Source organism: Crinia signifera, chromosome 6 (genome assembly GCF_055691185.1).
Source record: "Crinia signifera chromosome 6, ASM5569118v1, whole genome shotgun sequence".
NCBI lineage: Eukaryota > Metazoa > Chordata > Amphibia > Anura > Myobatrachidae > Crinia > Crinia signifera.
In genome coordinates, this window is record NC_139222.1 from 27980465 (window position 1) to 28004953 (window position 24489).

General features: G+C 46.9%; 1 protein-coding gene across 1 annotated transcript; it reads right to left on the minus strand.

Annotated features, from left to right (window-relative positions):
* Positions 1 to 370: 370 nt before the first annotated feature.
* On the minus strand, positions 371 to 14676 carry LOC146009557 (uncharacterized). The gene is made up of 5 exons (XM_083150002.1): positions 14556 to 14676; positions 13131 to 13165; positions 4200 to 4664; positions 3982 to 4060; positions 371 to 2192 (listed from the first exon to the last, which is right to left on the minus strand). Exons 1-5 carry the CDS (start codon positions 14674 to 14676, stop codon positions 1309 to 1311), a joined length of 1584 nt encoding a protein of 527 aa, XP_083006128.1. The 3' UTR covers positions 371 to 1308.
* Positions 14677 to 24489: the final 9813 nt, after the last annotated feature.

Sequence of the window (24489 nt, forward strand, 5' to 3'; positions counted from 1 at the left end):
GGTACAATATCTGGATGTAACTATGTATTTTGGGCATAAACCCACAGGTAAGGGCAATGACCCGTTTATACCGCCGGTGGAGAACCTAGCTGCTCTGGCAAAAGTAATAATAGCAGGGAAATGGAGGCGCATGAGGCACCGGATTTATACCACTGGATCCATCTGGTAAACCATACAGTAGATAATGAGAAGTACACATACACCAAAAGTAATAATGTAAGAAAGTGTCATCAAACGTGGGAGAGATGGACGCTGTCAGAATTCTATGAGGCTTATACAGGAGTATACACAACAATGCATATACATTACACAAATCCACACTATTACACAGGACCAAACACAGGAATAGCTTTATTATAAATGGCCGTACACAGAAGGTGAGATAGATGAGGCACAATGTAAGTTCAGTATAATCGGTATAATGACATCGCTTGTCAGACATAAAGCACATATACACTGCACAGATATAAGGTAGGGGAAAGGATGGGATGTAACATCTTATATCTGTATCATACGCATATTGTAATAAGAAATACTGAATAAAAATAAGATCTGGGCAGTGATTGGGTGGACGGTTGTATCCCAGGATGTAAGTGTCCAAGGAGCAGCCTGGCTTCCTGCTGAGCTGGTGCCTGGAAGCCTGCAGTATGATTACAGTAATGTGGGGTACACATCAGGATGATTTGGCCCAAAATGAGCCAATTTAGATACAATCTCAACCGATTTTATGTAAATTGTCCATTTCACTGCCGTTCTGATGCGATTCCGATCCGACATGCAGCCCCGCGGATCGTTAGGTCTTTTCTGAGATCCTACCATTGAAGTGGGTTCGGGTCGCGATCACATCAGAGGCAGTTTCTGAGCGTGTCGTAGGCTCCGCCATATAGTGAGCAGGTCATACATTCCCCTAACGACCCGCTCACAAGCTGCATCCAGCATAAGCCGGCAGCTCTGGAGAGGGGGGAGGGGGCTGGTTGTAGAGGAACATCAGCCAGGACAGTTTCTGCTGGGCTTACATTTAAGAACCCATGGGTAGCTCCCACAAATTCTAGGGGGTGAATCGAGCCTGCATTGTTTTGGGGAGACTACTCTCAGATGATCCCTGTGCATGCAACAGGGGTATCCTCACATCAATGCTCACATTTAATGTAGATCTGCTCATCAAAATGTTATTGTTCTGGTATTTACAAAGTATACATTTATTTATAAATCATGTCCCACACTGTAAGCATGGAAAAGGCTTCTCTGATGTCTAACAAGATGTGATTTATTGGTAAAACATTTCCCACATTCAGAGCATGAAAATGGTTACTCACCTGTATGTACCCTCTCATGTAGAACAAGATGAGATTTATTTAGAAAACATTTCCCACACTCAGAACATGCAAATGGTTTCTCACCTGTATGTACCCTCTCATGTTTAACAAGATTATATTTCTTTGTAAAACATTTCCCACATTCAGAGCATGAAAATGATTTCTCACCTGTATGTACCCTCTCATGTGTAACAAGATTATATTTATTTGTAAAACATTTCCCACATTCAGAACATGAAAATGGTTTCTCACCTGTATGTACCCTCTCATGTATTACAAGACTGGATTTATCCCTATAACATTTCCCACACTCAGAACATGAAAATGGTTTCTCACCTGTATGTACCCTCTCATGTATAACAAGATTGGATTTATTGCTACAACATTTCCCACATTCAGAACATGAAAATGGTTTCTCACCTGTATGTACCCTCTCATGTATAACACGACTGGATTTATCCCTATAACATTTCCCACACTCAGAACATGAAAATGGTTTCTCACCTGTATGTACCCTCTCATGTATAACAAGATTTGACTTACGAGAAAATGATTTCCCACATTCAGAACATGAAAATGGTTTCTCCCCTGTGTGATGTCTCTGATGTAAAGCGAAAACTGACTGACTTATAGAACTGGATGATATTGTATCATCTTTATGGTCTGTACTGTGTGAAGTAAGGTCTGAATGATCAGGAGAAGGTTCCTCATGACTAGAGGGACCAGATGAAATATCTGCACTGGGAAATGTTGGGTGTGTATTGGGGATAATGGGTTTTTCTTCTGGAGAATCTTGTCTGATGTTCTTATCTTCTAGTATATAATCTGGAGACACAATGAGATCTCCCTCCGAGGTATTCCTGCTTGTGCGCCCATCTACAGGAAACAGATGAATGACAACAGACAGAATTGTTTATATTGAGAAACAAATGTTCATGGATGTTTTATCACTTACACTAAACATGTCTAATGCTGCGCACACACTGGCCGATATATCGCTGGTCCGTCAGCCAGTGGGCACCAGTAATATGTCTGTAACCAGCGTGATCTCTGCAACAGAGCCGAAGGCCGATATATTGGTGCATTGTGCTATGGGCCTGTTTCTGGATGACCTGGTACCAAGTCCCAGAGTAATAGCAGCTACTCCACCCCGGATCCCCTCGCATGTGCCCAATGCTGGAGAAATCATTAAAATGATATCTCCAGGGCTCAGGGCGGCTGACGCCATGTGAAGTCAGCTACCCGCCCCTGGCACCTTGCGTCACGCACAAATTTACATGGGAATGCCCTTGAAACACTGGGCATTCCCATCCATGGCCCATCACTGCCAGTGCCCCCGTCCGCCCCCCCAACCGAATGGACTACAAATCGTGCCCTATGTGTACAGGCGATCTGCCGTCCGCCCATATAACCCACTGCAGGAACCAGCAGTGATTGGCATCTGAAATGGGTGGGAATATGTAAACATGCCCACCCAGCTGTGACATTAGTCACAATGGATCAGGCAGGGGCAGAGGGGAACTTGTAGGGGAGCCTGGCACCAGAGAACAGGATGCCCTCCGATACTGGTAAAGAAGATAGATACCTACCCCCTGCCTCATCCCGTTATCCCTCAGCACCTCATCGTATCACATCACCTTGCCCCCAGTCACCTCCCCTTTCTGCTCCCACCCTTTCCTACTTTTCGCTCTCTCCCAGTCCCCTTTTCTCTCTCCTCCACCCCATCTGCCCCCCCCTCTCCCCTCCTCTCTTCCTTCTGCCCCATCTCTATATCTCTGCCCCTAGTCTCTCTCTCTCTCTCTCTTATTACCTCCTTTTCCAGATGCTGCTTTAGATGCGGTTATACTATAGCCACTATCAACTGAAAGTATCATTCACCTATTTTATCAATATAAAATAATTGGCTTCTGGCTACTGAGCTGCGTATATGCACCTTACAGGATCAGCACTACTGATGGTGGTACGGGTCTGTTCTGTCAGTATACACACGGTGGGATATGAATGCAAAAAGGAAAGTTATGGTAGACCTACCTTTGTTAACTTCTTTTCCTTGAAGTCCATGGGAACCACAGGGGACATCGGGTTGTACGCGGATCCAGGGGGTCCGAGGCACCAATCAGCAAAGCTCTTTTAAGATTTCCCAGGATGCGTAGGGCCCTCTCCCCTGCAACCCCGCCTCCAGGCTCAACTAGTTCCGTTTTGGTACCAAGCCATAAGCAGGGAGCGGAGAAAGGAAGAGGACAGAGAGGACACATGCCCAAGTACTCACACATACATATCACAGCACATGGACAAGGGTATGGTCATTACAGATTACAGTGTAATATATCACACATAGCGATACCTCAGGAACAAATTGAAGGGAGGGCGCCCTGTGGTTCCCATGGACTTCAAGGAAAGGAAGTTAAAAAAAGGTAGGTCTATCATAACTTTCCTTTTCGGGGTCCATGGGTCCCACAGGGGACATCGGGGAAGTCACAAGCCGTAATTAAGGGAGGAAATTTGCCTGAGGTGTAAGAAGTACCTGCTGACCGAAGGAGGCATCCTGAGAGGCGAACGTGTCAAAAGCATAGAATCCAATAAAGGTATGAACCGATGACCACGTTGCAGCCTTGCACAGCTGTTCGGCAGATGCACCCCGGCGTGCTGCCCATGAAGGACCAACCACTCAGAGCCCTGACCACATCCAGCAGGCGTTCTTCTGGAGAGAGACCTTCAGCTGTGAATGCAGGGACCACAATCTCCTGATTAACATGAAATCTGGAGACAACCTTAGGCACGTAGGATGGTTTTGTCCTCAACACTGCTCTATCAGGATGAACAATGAGGAAAGGTGATTTGCAAGAGAGAGCTTCGGGCAGAAGCGATGGCCGAAAGGAATACTGTTTTGGCAGTCAGACACTTGAAATCCACCACAGTTAGCAGTTCAAAAGGGGCTTTAGTCAAAGCCTGTAACACTAGTGAGAGGTCCCAAGGTGTTGTAGGAGGGACATACGGAGGTTGGACATGCAGAACCCCTTGGAAGAATGTACGAACATCCGGTAGGAAGGCAATCTTCTTCTGGAACCAGATGGATAAAGCGGAGACCTGTACTTTTAAAGACGCTAATCTCAGCCCCATGTCTAGGCCCTTCTGTAAGAATGCCAGGATTCTGGCAACCTTGAAGACCTTCGGATCATACCTCCTATCCCTGCACCAGGTAAAGTAGGTGTGCCATATCCGGTAATAAATCCGGGAAGATGCCGGCTTGCGTGCCTGAATCATGGTTCTCGCCACTCTGGACGAGAAACCCTTGCGTTTCAGCAAGGCAGTTTCAAGTGCCGGGAAGAAATGGTGTACCAGCGCAGCCTGAATAAAGAAAAGACTGTGAGGGTACGAGTTCCTCAATCACTCAGACACCGAGCAGATGAAACCAAAATATGGTTTATTTTTATCACAGCACACGAAAGTAGATGAAGACAGGAAAAAGAGGCAAATGTAGCATAAAAACATCCGGGTAGCAAAGTCCTTGTATCATCACAGTCCAAAGCACAAAACTATCACTTAATCCGCACAGCAGTGATAGCAGATAAGTCCACACGATACCTAGACAGAGCACAACCTCTTAGTCCAGGACAGTCCATCAAATCTCCCTCCTGGCTTGTGTGCCAGTCATTTTAAAAACTTCCAATTTCCCACGGGGCTTAAACTGCCAGTGGGCCGGTACTTGGTTCGGATTGGTGGACCCCAGAGTCAGACACATCCCCCCAGGTAATATTCAGCTGGCCATCTGCTGCAGCCCCCCCTGCTGGGTCGGTTCCAGTAAGTCTGCTAGTGACCAGTGATATGCAAGGGAGTATCAATACAACGAACAATAACCAGCTGATTACGTTGTGTGGTGGTCACCCCCTGTGGACAACCTTCCTGTTGATAGTAGGGGGATTCGATCACCCCCTGCGGTGCCCGGTTCCACAAAGTCTGCTAGAGCCCAGAGGTTTACAAAGAATTGTAAACCCCCCTGTGGAGATGGTTCCTCTGCTAGGGAGCTGGAAACAGGTGTAGTCAGTCGCACAGATATAAATGGATTTATATTCAGAAATGGACCCTCATTGTATTATTATCACCAATCAGTTTTTAATTAATGTGAGGGTGTGCTACCATAGACACGGAAAGGACAAATTTATTTGAAAAGAAAAGAGTGTCTTTTTATGGTGCACCTGGAGAGAGAATTAATTATAAAATATCACTTTTATTTGATTCATTAAAAATGGTTGCGAAATATAAAAGAAAATAGGACAAGACATTAGACAACATATAGTGGTATAAAAAAGGATAGAAATCCTTCACCTAGTGGAAACCCCACTGTCCGTTCTCCCAAGTGACTCAAATTATATTGCTGCTGAGCTGTGTTTCATAATAAACATTTATTTGTAACGTGGATCAGGGTTATTATCATGATCTGCAATGTTGCAATTACACCCTGGGCTCTCTCTAGTAGCCGCCGGTAAGCGCCTGAGCACGGACACAATTCCGTCTCAGCGCTGCTGCTGGCTTGCTGGAGCCAGTGATATCACATACTGTGTTCTCCCACAGAGCTGTATCAGAGGGGTGCTTGCGTGCTCTTCCTCGCTCTAGTGGGTTTAGAACAGACAGGGACACTACCGGTTCTGGCGCCAGATACCGTGTCAGTGTCTTTAGGTAGGGGACCGTGTCCAACGGTGACCCCTCTCGCAGCCAACAGTTCAAAATTACAATTAGTAAGTGGGGAGGGGAGAGTGGGGTATTAAACACACTAGGTGTGTAGTTAAGTCGAGCGTACGCTTTCGCAAAAAAGCTTCCTCAGGACCACCGGGCAAGCCACCGGAAGCTCCTTAAATACCAGTTCCTCACTGCATATTCATAGTATGCAAATTTCAATGGGAGTGTATGTGTCGATCCCTTTGTGCCATTGGTCATAACGTTTAGGTGTCACGCATGATGCGTGAGTGTACACCCACTGTCAGTGATTTTCCAAACACTCGTCCTAAGTATTGTGTTAAATTACGTTTTTACACTTGTCATATTGTGAGTAAACTTTGGGCATTAGCGGTATGCTTCCATGTCCCATGGGTTGACAGTGTATCTGTCTGGATTGTTACTGGCAATTAGCGGTGTCATAAAGTAATCACTCAGAGACAGCGGAGAAAAAAGTGTTTAAGTCAGGATTGACTCGGTGTGGATCTCGCGTGTATTGTTGAGATCAAAGCAGTTTGGCAGATATGCCGTTGGTGAATCTAAGCTGTGTCGGCATGCCCTGTGATTCATGGCATGATACATCTAACTGCGACCGCACAGTTTCTATATAATGATCACGCTCCCTCCCTGTTGGGGCATGACATAGATCAAGCGGGGTGCCGGTAAGTCGCCCCGTGTGTGTGCTGCCCCATTCATCACGTGGGGTGCAGCATCAAACTAAGTGGCCCCGTGTATATTGCTTGACGCAGTGTTCTTATTGTTTATCTAGGTTGCCACGGCAACCTACATTGCTATGTTTATCGGTCCAAAAATGACAGTTAGACACCGGTAGTGTGCCCTACTGTCAGATGGACTCATAATGTGTTTAACTGGGCCCCCGATCAATGATGATGTCGTGGCGTCGATTTGCACCGAGTAAGGGGGAGAAAAAGGCAGACAAAGGCGCATAGGTCAGCATTGTCTCGGGGTAGATTTTGCATGAATGACTTGAGTCGGAGCATCCTGATCATAGAGAGATTAGGAGATCAGTGCTGTACTGATACGTTCCTTCGTCCGGGGCGCTATGTACCTTAATTGTTTAATTGTTGCCCTGTATTCATGGTCATGGTGGGAGACATATTCTTCTTCTACTGAGGCGTAGTAGTGGTCCAAAAGGGGGAGATGATAAGTTGCCTCATGTGTGCGCTACCCTGTATGTCAATCGAATGCATCTGTGACAGAAATCGCCCTGTGTGTGTGCTGTTAAAAACATCATTCTGGGTTGCCCGGGCAGTATTCATTTCTACCGTTATCGTGTTGCCCGTAGTAGTAGGTAGTAGCGGTATGTTGTCGTGTCAGGTGAGTTCATGAAACGCCTGTCTAGATGCCCTGTTTCATATTGTTATCATCACTGGTGTAATCACCCGGTTCTCCCAATTGCAGATGGATTTGAGTGCTATATAGACCTCAATATAACACCTGAAGCGGTAGTTAGTGGGCTGAGTATCCCATCAATGATAGATACACTCCTGCCCTCGGTAGGTAATCAATCGTTACACAGTTCTAATAATATTTATCAGCAGAGAGAAAAATTATGATCATAAAAATATCAAAATGGGGTGTCACTCTATATAATCAAAAAAGTGACCTCAACCCCTGTATAAAGTCCCAAATAGAGACTATCTCAATGCTGAATGAACCACAGTGTGTTACCCAGTTTCTCTATCCACTGCCACCATGGAATGGTAATCTGCAGGTGAGTATATGATAACCCTTTTCCTTTATGACCAAGTAAGGGCACGGGCAAATGGTATCATGCTTACATGAATAAAGTCCTGGGAAATACAGACATTACATTTCTGGTGGGCTCATACAGCCTAATAATATATGATCTGGAACTACACACACATATAGGGGGTATATAGACATACATAGAGACTACAGGGTACAGACTGACTAAAGTGTACATTTTTCACTACAAATAATAAAATATCATAATTACAGTCTTACGGTCAGCCTGCTAACCTCACAAAGACCAATATAAACAAAGGTGATGAACCCCATAATTTTTTAGGGGCAAGACCAAAAAGCACGCGCTGGAGCTCTCTGGAACACCACCAGAGAGAAACCCCAAAAAGAAGAAGAGAATTAAGCCCCGAGGAAAACGAGGGGCAAACTCATACAAAAGAAATTATAGAAAGCTCTAAATAGGAAAGAAACCTCACAAAACAATATTAAATAGGTTTATAATCTTTCAGACAAACAATTGAATGCCAATGAATTGTCAGTATTGGCAAAGGGTTAAAATTTTCCCCGACATCCAATCCAAACATTTTTGATTTATAAACCGTTATATTCGCACTCTGTGCCGAAAAAAGTTTTTTTGCCAAAAAAACATTTAAACAGTATAAAAGAAAACTCCATCCCAATTATTCTAGATCCCACTGACAGTGCAAAATTAACTATTTTGGAAGACCTTTAGGAAACCAATCATACAGATACCATACAGACTCCTAAATTTGAACAAATTTTTTATTTAAAATCATCCCAGAATAAATTTATGAACAAATCAGAATTCTTTCCTATTTCCGCTAAAAGCAGTAGTATCGAATCTTTCTACAAAATCACCCTAGAAGATTTTAAGAATTTAAGCTCAGAGACACAAATATCCATCTACTTCTAACCTATCAAAACAAGATAAATTAGCCTTAAAAAAACTAACTAAAGATAATGACGTGATAATTAAGGAGGCTGACAAGGGAGGCAGAGTGGTGGTCATGAACAAAACTGACTATATTAACCACTTGAGTGGTATGCCCTGAGCCCAGATTTTCCGGGCTCAGCTGCGCTGCCGCAGCGGGCTGTCCGGGAAAATCTCCCGGCATACCACTATTATTCAATAGGTGCGCGCCAGTGGTGTCCAGGTGTGCACCACTGGCGCAGCACCTCTACAGCACACCCCCGTGACCAGCTCCAGTCCCCCCAGTACCTTTGCTCCGGCGATTGGTACACCGGAGCTTCCCTGACCCACCCGCCAGCCAGCCCGTCACTCATTTTACAGTGATGTAGGCGGCAGGCTCGGGTATGGTCGGCCAGGCTCGGGGAGACTCGGAAGCACTCAGGCACCCGAGTCCTCCCGAGCCGTGAACATCCCCCAGCCTGCCGCCGAAGTCACTGCTAAATGTGACAGGCGGCTTAGGCAGGGGGGAGAGGTGCAGCAAGGAAGCTCCGGCGTACTAACACTGGAGCTGCTTCTAGCTTTCTGTGGTGGGTTTTGCTGGGGCAGGATAAACCTGTCCTGGTAGGTTTGTCCTGCCCCAGCAAAACCCACCACTCAAGAGGTTAAAGAAGCTGAAAGACAACTATATAATATAGAATTCTACAGTACTTTACCTCGTGACCCCACTACCACTTTCCTGTCAGACCTAAAGTCACGCTTAACATCAGCACTTCAAGAAGAAGTCATATCCAGAGAAGAATACACGTTTTTGTTTTCCAAATTTCCTATCACCCCCACATTTTACTTTCTCCCTAAGATTCACAAGTCACTCACTTGCCCACCTGGGCATCCTATCATTTCCGGTATCAACTCTTTAACTTCTAATCTATCCTTTTATGTTGATCACTTTTTAAAACCCTATGTTGTACAGCTGAGGTCCTACATACGACCGACCTATCTAAAATTCAAAACATCCCCTGGAAATCCACATATGCATTCATGACCCTAGATGTCAGTGCCTTATATACAAACATCCCGCACGACCTAGGGTGTGGAGTGATAGAGAGGCAGTTGTTATGGGCTGTGGACCTCAGCTGTAGACATAGGGCCTTTCTAATTGATTCCATCAAATGTATACTTTCACACAATTATTTTCTTTTTTCGGATCAATTCTTTCTTCAGGTGAAGGGGGCGGCCATGGGGACCAGGTTTTCCCCCAGCTATGCCAACCTATACATGGGCGAGGTCAAAGACATCCATGTGTGGGGCGGCCACTGGGGTGACAGCCTGGTCTTCTATGGCCGTTATATAGACAATCTCTTTATTATTTGGGATTGGTACCTAGACTCTGAAACACAATTTGTCACACACATTAATAATAATTAATTTAATCTAACATTCACACACACTTACAACACCAGTAACATTAATACATTAATTTTCTGAATCTGACTCTCCAATCTAATGTAGATCATATAGTTTCTCAGAACTATATTAAATCTGTCAATACAAACTTCTATCTCCATTATACAAGTGCGCACCATTTACCGTGGAAGCAAAACATACCGAAAAGTCAATTCATGAGACTTAAATGGAATTGTACCTGTGATAATATATTTAATAAACAAGCTAATGATCTCAAACAGTCATTCAGAGATAGAGGCTACCCCAATAAACTGATAGACTTAGCTATAGAAGTCCAAAGTATGAACAGACAGGACTTACTCTCTAAAAAAGTCCTTAAAAAAGATAAATTCAATCAGAATGAAGACATAACCTTTGTGTGTAAATACAATAATCAAGCTACTGCAATAAAGAAAATAATATCCCAAAATTATAGAATTCTCCAACAAGACAAAATTCTTGGAAACATCCTTCCAAAACTTCCCAAGGTCATATACAGAAAAAAACAGTCACTTAAAATAATTCTAGCACCAAGTCATTTGACTCTATGGGGGAAATTTACTAATATGAATTCGTAAAAAATAGGTGTATTCGTAGGCAGAAATAAACCTATTTTTTACACATTTGTATTTTCGGGATTGACTATCTCGAAAATACAGCAATTCGTAATCCTAAAGATGGCACATTTGTAGTTGTATTTACAAATATGAATGTCCACACCATCTATAGGATAGGACAGGAATCAACATTCAAAAGAATGGTGGTTCCTGATTTACTAAGCAGCCGTATTGAAAATACTGCTGCTAATTGGCGTAAAACAGCCACGAAAATACACCTAATTTTCCTGTCTTATTTGCTTTAAGCGTGCAGGCTTCAGTGCAAAAAAAAAAAATAATTGAAAAAATAAATAAATAAAAAAACAGCGTGGGGTCCCCCCCACAGCTGTAACCAGCACCAGGCTGAAAGAGCCGGGGCCGGTAATTAAAAGTCAGGAAACCCGACAAATAGGGGTTCCCCGATTTTTAACAACCAGACCCAGGCTTCAGGTCCGGGGCTGGTTCCCAAAATACGGGGGACAAAATGAGTAGGGGTCCCCCGTATTTTAAGAATCAGGCCAAACCAGCCAGCAGGGTAATGCCACAGCCGGGGGGAGACTTTTTACACAAGTCCCCCCGGCCAAAGCATTAACCCTCAGACCAGTCAGCCTGGTCAGGGGCCCTGGGGGAGTGGGGACCCCCCCCCCTCCAGGACTTACCTGACCAGGCTGAAACCTGGTGCTGTCCCCGGTGGCCCTGTGCGGTGGCCACTGGGCTGATTGAGTGTAAAAAAAATAGATGTAAAAACTATTGTTTTAAACTGTGGAACCACAAGTCCCAGCCTGTGGGGCATTAAAGGGCCCGCTGGCACTTGTAGTTCCACAGTAAAAAAAAATTAGTTAAATAAATACACACTGACACATAAGAAAAATAAAACTTTAATACATACATTACAAACATACTGATACTTCCCTATCTTGATCCCATAGGTAGGTCCCAGGGTCTTGATCCGGTGCCTTGTCCTGCTCCCTGTTGACGGTGTCTGTCGGCGTCCATCCGGTCCGAAGAAATCCATGGGGGACCTGTGGAAGGAAATCCTACTCACCCAGGTCCTCCATGGAAGCTCTGAAGTCTTGATCCAACGTAGTCCTGGTCTTCTGTCACCTTCTGTGACACTCCGGCAACTCCATCGGCGGCTCCCCGCATCAGACTGTCAGAGGCGCAGAGATCCTTCATCCTCTGCGGCTCTCATCAGAATGATTCTATTGGCCGCTATCAGGAGCTGAGAAAGTCGGCTCCTGATTGGCCGCCTAGCGGCCAATAGAATCATTCTGACGAGAGGCGTGGCACTGGTGGAGGGGACTGGACTACAGGGGGTGCAAAGGATTGCGGAAGGCGATCCACTAGAGTACCTAATAATTGCTGAAAGGCTGCCATGGGGGGTTGTGGTGAAACCACCGAGGCAGAGGGCTGACCAGGGGAGATAAAGCAATTGACACATAACCCGTCCTGGATAACATCCTGCTCAGATAATCCTGCTGCACAGCCTCTGCAGGACAGAAGCTGAGGAGACTCTGTCTGTTTGCAGCCCGTTTGTACATATTACCCACAGGGGGAAGATACAGTGCACAATAGGAGAATTCACCAAAGAAACCCTAGAGTGATATGTGACCTATGAGGCAGCACTTCAATATGAGAGATTATATAGAGAAAAGCTTACACAGTAGTGAAAGATAGAACTAGCACAAGGTCACACACACACACACACAATAGCCTAATAACAGCTATGACACCCTGCTATCAACCGCTTAAGCTCTATGGAGCAAGTGGGATCTAGGGTGGCTGTGAAAGTAATCTACTTAGCCTGTAGACTGTTTCATAGGGGAGAGCTCGTGCCTGGACTCTGGAGACTCTGTGCCTCTGGAAATGGCGCTGGTCTGAGAGGAAGGGGGCGGGCACAGCGTTACGCAGCTAATGGCCGGCAAATCTCTGAGAGAATGGCACCAAAGCTGGGGAAGGGACTGTAAGCCAAGCGCCACCTCCCCTTGCTGGACTTCCCCCACCGGAGCTATGAGTCTGAAAATGGGTCCCCGGCCTCGGCTTAAACTCAGTCCCCAGTGGTCTAGTGGAGTCCCTGACCTAAGCCAGTGTCCACGCCAGCTACCACGGCTATCTCCCACAGCCGCGGTAAGACAGCGATTTGCACTCCCTAAGGGAGCCTTACCTGCTTGCGCTCTGGCCACGCTGTCTGGGATCAAAAACTGCGGTACTAGGCGCTGATGTCCCCCCCCCGCCGGGCTACCCCGCTTGGCTGACGCCGTGGGACGAATGTCGGCGCCGGGCAGAGTGATGCGGCGGTTCGCGCCGCCGTCAATGACTGACTGCTGGGGCAGCCTCAGCCGTAAGAGCGGCAAATTTAAAAGTAAAAATTTAAAATGAAAAATGACCTTCCTATGAGGTTACCTCAGGGAGGTAATCCCCGCTGAATTCAGGTGCGTCTGCACCAAACAAAAACAAAAACAAAAACAAAAGGCAGGGTTGTAGGGGAGAGGGCCCGGGCATCCTGGGAATTCTAAAGAGCTTCGCTGATTGGTGCCTCGGATCCCCTGGATCCGCCTACAACCCCGATGTCCCCTGTGGGACCCATGGACACTGACAAGGAAAGGTGCGTCTGCTTTCTGCAGGCACCAAACAAAAAACGGAGCTAGCTGAGCCTGGAGGTGGGGTTGCAGGGGAGATGGCCCTAGGCATCCTGGGAAATCTTAAAAGAGCTTCGCTGATTGGTGCCTCGGACCCCCTGGATCCGCCTATAACCCGATGTCCCCTGTGGGACCTGTGGACCCTGAAAAGAAAATGCAATTACAGTAACCACCTGCAGAATATCTGTGGCAATTATTATTATAGTAGCAAATATGTATACCGAATAAGTTTTTTATTTTCTTTACTTTTTAATGCTAATAAAGTAATCTGTACTTCTGTTATAGCGCTCTCTTAATTGTTATTTTATTTTTGTCTAATTAGGTTATTCAGAATACCTATTGGGAGCTGCAATAGCCATAAGTCGTCTTATAATGATTTAGTTAGACAGCATTCATTTAGATTGATTATTATATTTTTAATGTAAAGTATTAGCGCCTGATTATCATGATTATCCTTTTCTACCAGAAAGTGTGGGGAGGAGACTGGTCAGATCTCTGGGCTGGTAATACACAGTGACATGATGTGAGGGGAGAGCAGGAGTATAATAGGGGCTGATGGCTCCTGATGTATGAGATACACCAGAGAGTGTGGGGAGGAGACTGGTCAGATCTCTGGGCTGGTAACACACAGTGACATGATGTGAGGGGTGAGCAGGAGTATAATAGGGGCTGATGGCTCCTGATGTATGAGATACTCCAGAGAGTGTGGGGAGGAGACTGGTCAGATCTCTGGGCTGGTAACACACAGTGACATGATGTGAGGGGGAGAGCAGGAGTATAATAGGGGCTGATGGCTCCTGATGTATGAGATACTCCAGAGAGTGTGGGGAGGAGACTGGTCAGATCTCTGGGCTGGTAACACATAGTGACATGATGTGAGGGGGAGAGCAGGAGTATAATAGGGGATGATGGCTGCTGATGTAGGAGATACTCCAGAGAGTGTGGGGAGGAGACTGGTCAGATCTCTGGGCTGGTAACACACAGTGACATGATGTGAGGGGAGAGCAGGAGTATAATAGGGGCTGATGGTACCTGATGTATGAAATACACCAGAGAGTGCGGGGAGGTGACTGGTCAGATCTCTGGACTGGTAACACACAGTGACATGATGTGAGGGAGAGAGCAGGAGTATAAAGCTGTATTAACAGAACAAGGAAAATACTGTATGCAATAAGTGATTAATCCTCACCTGTGCTGATATCTTTAGGGATTTCCTCTTTATTACACTGCTGATCACCCCTCATATGTGTGTCTTCTGTCTCTGTATCTTCTTTCTTATCAGACACATAAAACTCTTCTCTTATCTTCATATCCGTCACATACGTCTCTTCTTCCTCTGTATCTTCTGCCTTAATATCTTCACATTGAACCTACAAAAAAATATCTCATTAGTAATGTCTGATGCTAGGTAGATTAGACAGTACAATATCCGTGCATAGGACACACACACACACACACACACACAAACACACACACACACACACACACACACACACACAACCACAACCACTGCAATTCATATAGTGACACTTAGGAATACACTTAGGAATATTGGGGAGACCCTAATTCCCACCTACCTGATCCTCCTGTGGGGTCCTGTGAGTCTCCTCTGTACAGTGCTGGGAATACACAGGACGGGGACATCTCTCTGGGGTATCTCTGTTACTGGGCCCATCTATAGGAGACACACAATGACTGAGGACATGGTATATATGTGATTATCCTGGGAATACAGAGGACGGGGACATCTCTCTGGGGTATCTCTGTTACTGGGCCCATCTGTAGGAGACAAGCAGTGACTGAGGACATGGTATATATGTGATTATCCTGGGAATACAGAGGACGGGGACATCTCTCTGGGGTATCTCTGTTACTGGGCCCATCTGTAGGAGACACACAGTGACTGAGGACATGGTATATATGTGATTATCCTGGGAATACAGAGGACGGGGACATCTCTCTGGGGTATCTCTGTTACTGGGCCCATCTATAGGAGACACACAATGACTGAGGACATGGTATATATGTGATTATCCTGGGAATACAGAGGACGGGGACATCTCTCTGGGGTATCTCTGTTACTGGGCCCATCTGTAGGAGACACACAGTGACTGAGGACATGGTATATATGTGATTATCCTGGGAATACAGAGGACGGGGACATCTCTCTGGGGTATCTCTGTTACTGGGCCCATCTGTAGGAGACACACAGTGACTGAGGACATGGTATATATGTGATTATCCTGGGAATACAGAGGACGGGGACATCTCTCTGGGGTATCTCTGTTACTGGGCCCATCTGCAGGAGACACACAGTGACTGAGGACATGGTATATATGTGATTATCCTGGGAATACAGAGGACAGGGACATCTCTCTGGGGTATCTCTGTTACTGGGCCCATCTGTAGGAGACACACAGTGACTGAGGACATGGTATATATGTGATTATCCTGGGAATACAGAGGACGGGGACATCTCTCTGGGGTATCTCTGTTACTGGGCCCATCTGTAGGAGACGCACAGTGACTGAGGACATTGTATATATGTGATTATCCTGGGAATACAGAGGACGGGGACATCTCTCTGGGGTATCTCTGTTACTGGGCCCATCTATAGGAGACACGCAGTGACTGAGGACATAGTATATATGTGATTATCCTGGGAATACAGAGGACGGGGACATCTCTCTGGGGTATCTCTGTTACTGGGCCCATCTGTAGGTGACACGCAGTGACTGAGGACATTGTATATATGTGATTATCCTGGGAATACAGAGGACGGGGACATCTCTCTGGGGTATCTCTGTTACTGGGCCCATCTGTAGGAGACACACAGTGACTGAGGACATGGTATATATGTGATTATCCTGGGAATACAGAGGACGGGGACATCTCTCTGGGGTATCTCTGTTACTGGGCCCATCTGTAGGAGACACGTAGTGACTGAGGACATTATATGTATGTGATTATCCTGGGAATACAGAGGACAGGGACATCTCTCTGGGGTATCTCTGTTACTGGCCCCATCTGTAGGAGACACACAGTGACTGAGGACATGGTATATATGTGATTATCCTGGGAATACAGAGGACGGGGACATCTCTCTGGGGTATCTCTGTTACTGGGCCCATCTATAGGAGACACACAGTGACTGAATATATTGTACATGTGGATTAGTAGATGATACGTGTATATAGGGGGGCCCCATACCTGCTCACCCCTGTACAATAAAATAAAGTCTCCTCTTACCCAGTGATGTGAGGGGCCGGTGATTCTCCATCATAACATTCCTGCACAGACCCTTGTGTTCCTCTATATACTCCTCCTCCTGCATGGAGAGATAGACAGTGACATCCTGACACCTTATAGGAAACCGACACATACAGTGATACAGTCATCACCCAGACACATCCCCCGGTGTTACTGTATAATGCCCCATTCCCAGCAGTCACCTCTCCGGTCACATCCCCCAGTGTTACTGTATAATGTCCCATTCCCAGCAGTCACCTCTCCGGTCACATCCCTGGGTGTTACTGTATAATGCCCCATTCCCAGCAGTCACCTCTCCGGTCACATCCCCCTACTGTATAATATCCCATTCCTAGCAGTCACCTCTCCGGTCACATCCTCGGTGTTACTGTATAATATCCCATTCCCAGCAGTCACCTTTCCAGTCAAATCCCTGGGTGGTACTGTATAATGTCCCATTCCCAGCAGTCACCTCTCCGGTCACATCCCCCTGTGTTACTGTATAATGTCCCATTCCCAGCAGTCACCTCTCCGGTCACATCCTCGGTGTTACTGTATAATGTCCCATTCCCAGCAGTCACATCCCTGGGTGTTACTGTATAATGTCCCATTCCCAGCAGTCACCTCTCCAGTCACATCCCCCGGTGTGACTGTATAATGTCCCATTCCCAGCAGTCACCTATCCGGTCACATCCCCCGGTGTTACAGTATAATGTCCCTTTCCAAGAAGTCACCTCTCCAGTCATATCCCCTGGTGTTACTGTATAATGTTCCATTCCCAGCAGTCACCTCTCCGGTCACATCACCCAGTGTTACTGTATAATGTCCCATTCTCAGCAGTCACCTCTCCGGTCACATCCCCCGACGTTACAGTATAATGTCCCATTCCCAGCAGTCACCTCTCCGGTCACATCCCCCAGTGTTACTGTATAATGCCCCATTCCCAGCAGTCACCTCTCCGGTCACATCCCCCCAGTGTTACTGTATAATGTCCCTTTCCCAGCAGTCACCTCCCCAGTCACATCCCCCTGTGTTACTGTATAATGTCCCATTCCCAGCAGTCACCTCTCCGATCACATCACCCAGTGTTACTGTATAATGTCCCATTCCCAGCAGTCACCTCTCTTGTCACATCCCCCTACTGTATAATATCCCATTCCCAGCAGTCACCTCTCCGGTCACATCCCCGGTGTTACTGTATAATGCCCAATTCCCAGCAGTCACCTCTCCGGTCACATTACCGGTGTTACTGTATAATGCCCAATTCACAGCAGTCACCTCTCCGGTCACATCCCCTGATGTTACAATATAACGTCCCATTCCCAGCAGTCACCTCTCCGGTCACATCCCCCTACTGTATAATGCCCCATTCCCAGCAGTCACCTCTCCAGTCACATCCCCGGTGTTACTGTATAATGCCCCATTCCCAACAGTCACATCTCTGGGTGTTTCTGTATAATGCTCCATTCCCAGCAGTCACCTCTCTGGGTGTTTCTGTATAATGCCCCATTCCCAGCAGTCACCTCTCCGGTCACATCCCCCGGTGTTACTGTATAATGCCCCATTCCCAGCAGTCACCTCTCTGGTCACATCCCCCGGTGTTACTGTATAATGTCCCATTCCCAGCAGTCACCTCTCCGGTCAGCAGCTGGATGATCTTATTGGTGAGTTCCAGGATCTTCTGCTCCTTGTCTCTCCCATGTATCAGTGAGTGAGGTGGACGCACTGTGATGGAACTCTGGGTCCTGCTCAGTTCTCCTGACACATATGGATGGCAACTGGGTGTCTCATGGTCACTGGATGTCTTCTTTACTACTTTGTAACCCTGTGTATTGGAAAATATACTATTACTGCATGCACTCGCATACTTTGCCCGTACCTTACCGTATTTAATATAAAACACTTCTACTCGTATATAAAGCTATTAACCATACTGCACCAGCTTATATCTCTGCACTTATCACACAATATCTCCCATCTCGACCACTCCGCTCTGCACAAGATCTGCGTCTCTCTCCTGCACGGATCACTAGCTCCCATTCACTATTGCAGGACTTTCATCGGCTGCTCCCAGCCTATGGAATGCCCTTCCACACACAATAAGACTCTCCACTAGCCTCTAAACTGTCAAGTGTTCCCTGAAAACTCACCTCTTCAGGCAAGCCTATCATATTTAAGTTCCATACGCATAACCCTCTGAGGCACTTATGTATTATATAGCTTCCCTTCTGGACTTGTAACTTGGTGGGACTGCTATGCTATTACTGGTGCCTGTCCTTGTTTCCCTCCTATGTCCCTATAGATTGTAAGCTTGCAGCAGGGCCCTCCTACCTCCAAGTCTGTCTGTTACCCAGTTTGTTTTATCTCGGTCTACTATTGTAAAGCTCAACGGAATCTGCTGCGCTATATAAGAAACTGTAAATATATATATAAATAAATTAATAAATAATACACTCCCAGTCATCACCCTCTATTAGTGCTATGAGATGTAATCCCCAAAATCCACTGTAGTAATAATATATCAGTGATATCACTGACACTCTCAGATATCATCACCTCCCCAGTCACGTCCCTGTATTATTACTACAGATATAAGTGATGTCACAGTGACGCTCCCAGATCCCCTCACCTCCCCAGTCATGTCCCTGTATTATTACTATAGATATATGTGATGTCACAGTGACGCTCCCAGATCCCCTCACCTCCCCAGTCACGTCCCTGTATTATTACTATAGATATAAGTGACGTCACTGTGAAGCTCCCAGATCCCCTCACCTCCCCAGTCACGTCCTTGTATTATTACTATAGATATAAGTGACGTCGCAGTGACACTCGCAGATCCCCTCACCTCCCCAGTCATGTCCATGTATTATTACTATAGATATAAGTGATGTCATAGTGACGCTCCCAGATCCCCTCACCTCCCCAGTCACGTCCCTGTATTATTACTAGATATAAGTGATGTCACAGTGACGCTCCCAGATCCCCTCACCTCCCCAGTCACGTCCCTGTATTATTACTATAGATAAGTGATGTCACAGTGACACTCCCAGATCCCCTCACCTCCCCAGTCACGTCCCTGTATTATTACTATAGATAAGTGATGTCACAGTGACACTCCCAGATCCCCTCACCTCCCCAGTCACGTCCCTGTATTATTACTGTAGATATAAGTAATGTCACTGTGACGCTCCCAGATCCCCTCCCCAGTCATGTCCCTGCATTATTACTATAGATATAAGTGATGTCACAGTGACGCTCCCAGATCCCCTCACCTCCCCAGTCACGTCCCTGTATTATTACTATAGATATAAGTGATGTCACAGTGACGCTCCCAGATCCCCTCACCTCCCCAGTCACGTCCCTGTATTATTACTATAGATATAAGTGATGTTACAGTGACACTCCCAGATCCCCTCACCTCCCCAGTCACGTCCCTGTATTATTACTATAGATATAAGTGATGTCACAGTGACACTCCCAGATCCCCTCACCTCCCCAGTCACGTCCCTGTATTATTACTATAGATATAAGTGATGTCACAGTGACACTCCCAGATCCCCTCACCTCCCCAGTCACGTCCCTGTATTATTACTATAGATATAAGTGATGTCACAGTGACGCTCCCAGATCCCCTCACCTCCCCAGTCACGTCCCTGTATTATTACTATAGATATAAGTGATGTCACAGTGACACTCCCAGATCCCCTCACCTCCCTGTATTATTACTATAGATATAAGTGATGTCACAGTGATGCTCCCAGATCCCCTCACCTCCCCAGCCATGTCCCTGTATTATTACTATAGATATAGGTGATGTCACAGTGACGCTCCCAGATCCCCTCACCTCCCCAGTCACATCCCTGTATTATTACTATAGATATATGTGATGTCACAGTGACACTCCCAGATCCCCTCACCTCCCCAGTCACGTCCCTGTATTATTACTATAGATATAAGTGATGTCACAGTGACGCTCCCACATCCCCTCACCTCCCCAGTCACCTCCCTGTATTATTACTATAGATATAAGTGACGTCACAGTGACACTCCCAGATCCCCTCACCTCCCCAGTAACATCCCTGTATTATTACTATAGATATATGTGATGTCACAGTGACACTCACAGATCCCCTCACCTCCCCAGTCACGTCCCTGTATTATTACTATAGAGATAAGTGACGTCACAGTGATGCTCCCAGATCCCCTCACCTCCCCAGTCACCTCCCTGTATTATTACTGCAGGTATAAGTGATGTCACAGTGACGCTCCCAGATCCCCTCACCTCCCCAGTCACATCCCTGTATTATTACTATAGATATAAGTGATGTCACAGTGACACTCCCAGATTCCCTCACCTCCCCAGTCACGTCCCTGTATTATTACTATAGATATAAGTGATGTCACAGTGACGCTCCCAGATTCCCTCACCTCCCCAGTCACGTCCCTGTATTATTACTATAGATATAAGTGATGTCACAGTGACGCTCCCAGATTCCCTCACCTCCCCAGTCACATCCCTGTATTATTACTATAGATATAAGTGATGTCACAGTGACACTCCCAGATCCCCTCACCTCCCCAGTCAGCAGGTAGATGATCTCCAGGGTGATATTTAGAATCCTCTCAGTCATGTGACTCTGGTCCTTGTCCATCCTCAGGGAATCAGTGACGTGTCTCATCCTCACGTGATGTCTAGTAAACACTCCGTTTCCTCACTGCTCCGTTGTCTAGGTGTAAATATAATTACAGTAAACACCACACAGTACACATGTAACATATTAGGTAAAGGTGCCCATACACTAGTCCGATTTAGGCTAATTTCACCCGATCCCGATGGAACTGCCGAGAAATCAGATGTGTTTGACGTCCCCCTTGGGTCCGATTCGTATCGGACCTGAGCAGGAGGTCGGACCTGCTGCTTACCCGCCGACTCTGCCCCCCTCCCAGTGGTGAGGAATGGGGTCGTATTAGATACATTGTATGTGAAAGGACCGCATGTGATGCATCGTATGCAGGTACCAGATGGCTCGGAGGTTGGGAGGGGGCCATACACTGCTGCAATACATCCCAGTAGTGTATGGCCACCATCATGCTGCGCGTCCTCCGACCTTTTCATTCCCCTACTATCCACTAGGGCGTGGAGTGAGAATAGAATAGTGTGGCAAGCGCAGCGAGCCACCGATCCCGAAGCGTGGCGAGCGCAGCGAGCCCCGCGAGGGGACGCGGATACCTTCACAGGTAGACGCGTCCCTTCGCGGACTTCACAGGTGTCCGCGTCGCCACGGACACCTGTGAAGCCCGCGAGGGGACGCGTATAACTGTGAAGGTATCCGCGTCCCCTCGCCACACTATTCGATTCTCACTCCACGCCCTAGTGGATAGTAGGGGAATGAAAAGGTCGGAGGACGCGCACCGCCGCCCCTCGCGGGCTCGCTGCGCTCGCCACGCTTCGGGCTGGCGTCTATCGTGGGGTGACGACGGGGACATCTATAATGTGAAATGGGTCATATTGGCCCATTTCACATTTTTTCACTATTTCAATGTCAAAAAATATTTTAACATTGAACCCGATGGAAAAATCGGGGGCATCGCGTCGTGACCATTGTTAATGGTCCCGACCGACGCGATGCCCCCGATATTTTACCTTTCCCGACACGATTTCAATGTTAAAATATTTTTTAACATTGAAGCCTATGGGGAAATCGGGGGCATTGCGTCGGTCGCGTCGGGACCATTGTTAACGGTCCCGACCGTCGCGATGCCCCCGATATTTTATCCTAGCCGGCCAAATGGACCTGATTTCAAAGGAAATCGGGTCCATCGGGGGTAATCGTGTACCTTAAGTTAAGGTACACGATTACTCCCGATTGTGGCCGTGCTAGGAAACAAGTACCTTTTTTTTTACTGTGGAACTACAAGACCCAGCGGGCCCTTTAATGCCCCGCAGGCTGGGACTTGTGGTTCTCCAAGTCCCAGCTTGCAGGGGAGGCTTGCTGGGACTCCTAGTTCCACAGTTTAAAACAATAGTTGGTACTTGTTTCCTAGCACGGCCACCACGATTTATATCGTGGTGGTCGTGTCGGAAAAAAAATTCGGGTGCATACCAAAACGCACAGAACGCGACCGACGCAATGTACTCGATTTCTCCATAGGCTTCAATGTTAAATTATTTTAACATTGAAACTAAGTACATTTAACATGGAGAAAAAAGGTAAATGGCCCAATATGGGCCATTTCTCATTGGGTATGGCCCCGGCAGGTGTGTAAAAAATAATGGCCCCCCATTGTGGCCGCCACCCCCACGATTGACGCAAACCCGAAGCGTGGCGAGCGCAGCGAACCCGCGAGGGGCGGCGGTGCGCGTCCTCCGACCTTTTCATTTCCCTACTATCCACGTCGGCGTGGAGTTGAGAATATATAGTGTGGTGAGCGTAGCGAGCGGACGCAGATACCTGTCAAGCCCGCGAGGGACGCCCCTCGTGGGCTTGACAGGTATCCGCGTCCCCACGCTACGCTCGCCACACTATATATTCTCAACTCCACGCCGACGTGGATAGTAGGGGAATGAAAAGGTCGGAGGACGCATACCGCCGCCGCTCGCCACGCTTCGGGTTCGCGTCAATCGTGGGGGTGGCGGTCACAATGGGGGACCATTATTTTTTACACACATATGCCGGGGCCATACCCAATGAGAAATGGCCCATTTCCCATTTTTTCCTATGTTAAATGCACTCATTTTCAATGTTAAAATATTTTAACATTGAAGCCTATGGACAAATCGGGTCCATCGCATAGGCTTCAATGTTAAAATATTTTAACATTGAAGCCTATGGAGAAATCGGGGGCATCGCGTCGGATGCGCATAGGCTTCAATGTTAAAATATTTTAACATTGAAGCCTATGGGGAAATCGCGGGCATCGCGTGCCTTAAAGTTAAGACTCACGATGCCCGCGATTGTGGCCGTGCTAGGAAACAAGTACCCAATAGTTTTTTCATCTATTTTTTTATTACCAGTATCAGCTCGATGCACACCGCCCAGGGGCATCGAGGACAGCACCAGGCTTCAGCCTGGTCAGGTAAGTCCTGGAGGGGGGGGACCCCTTTATTGGGGGGGTCCCCACTCCCCCAGGACCCCTGGCCAGACTGACTGGTCGGTAGTGTTAATGCTTTGGCCGCGGGACCTTATATAATAAGTGTCCCCCGGCTGTGGCATTACCCTGCTGGCTGGTTGTGCCTGGGGGTGGTTCTTAAAATACGAAGGGACCCCTAGTCATTTTGTCCCCCGTATTTTGGGAACCAGTCCCGGACCTGGAGCTGGTTTTAAAAAAATCAGCGAAGCCCTATTTGTCGGGTTTCCTGATTTTTTAATACCAGCCCCGGCTCTTCAGCCTGGTGCTGGTTATGGCAGTGGGGGGGACCCCACGTCGATTTTTTTTGTTACTAAATACCGTTTCAGAGCCATTCACACTGCCTAAAAAACGGCTCTGAAACGTGTAGGACTCTGCTTTTTAAACGTGTTGAAATACCGGTTAACTTTAACCGGTAAATCAACTAATGTTGCTTTCAGACCGCATAACTGGCTTTGACCCTGTATTTGAAAACGTTTTAAAAAACGGGTCTGCCAGGTAAAACCCCTTTCACACCGCACCTCTTAAACGTTATATTACCGTTTAAGTGCCGATTTTTTGACACTGGCAGACCCGTTTTTGGAAACTTTCCAAATACAGGGTCAAAGCCAGTGCAGCCTTCAGCGCCGCCCCCCTCCCCTCCGTGCAGCCGGTACCTGAGTTCGGTTGCAGATCCCGGCACTGCAGTATGGTCGGAAGCACTTATGAAAAAAAGTGTCTTTCAGAAAATGGCTGCCCCATAG

Excerpts from the sequence above, each read along its gene's own strand:
- LOC146009557 (XM_083150002.1), bottom strand. The coding sequence starts at position 14,676 with ATGAAGATAAGAGAAGAGTTTTATGTGTCTGATAAGAAAGAAGATACA. Across the intron at positions 13,166-14,555 it reads CCCTAAAGATATCAGCACAG|ACGCACCTGAATTCAGCGGG; the intron begins GTGAGGATTAAT and ends TGTTTGGTGCAG. Across the intron at positions 2,193-3,981 it reads TGTGGTCAGGGCTCTGAGTG|ATGGGCGCACAAGCAGGAAT; the intron begins GTTGGTCCTTCA and ends TGTTTCCTGTAG.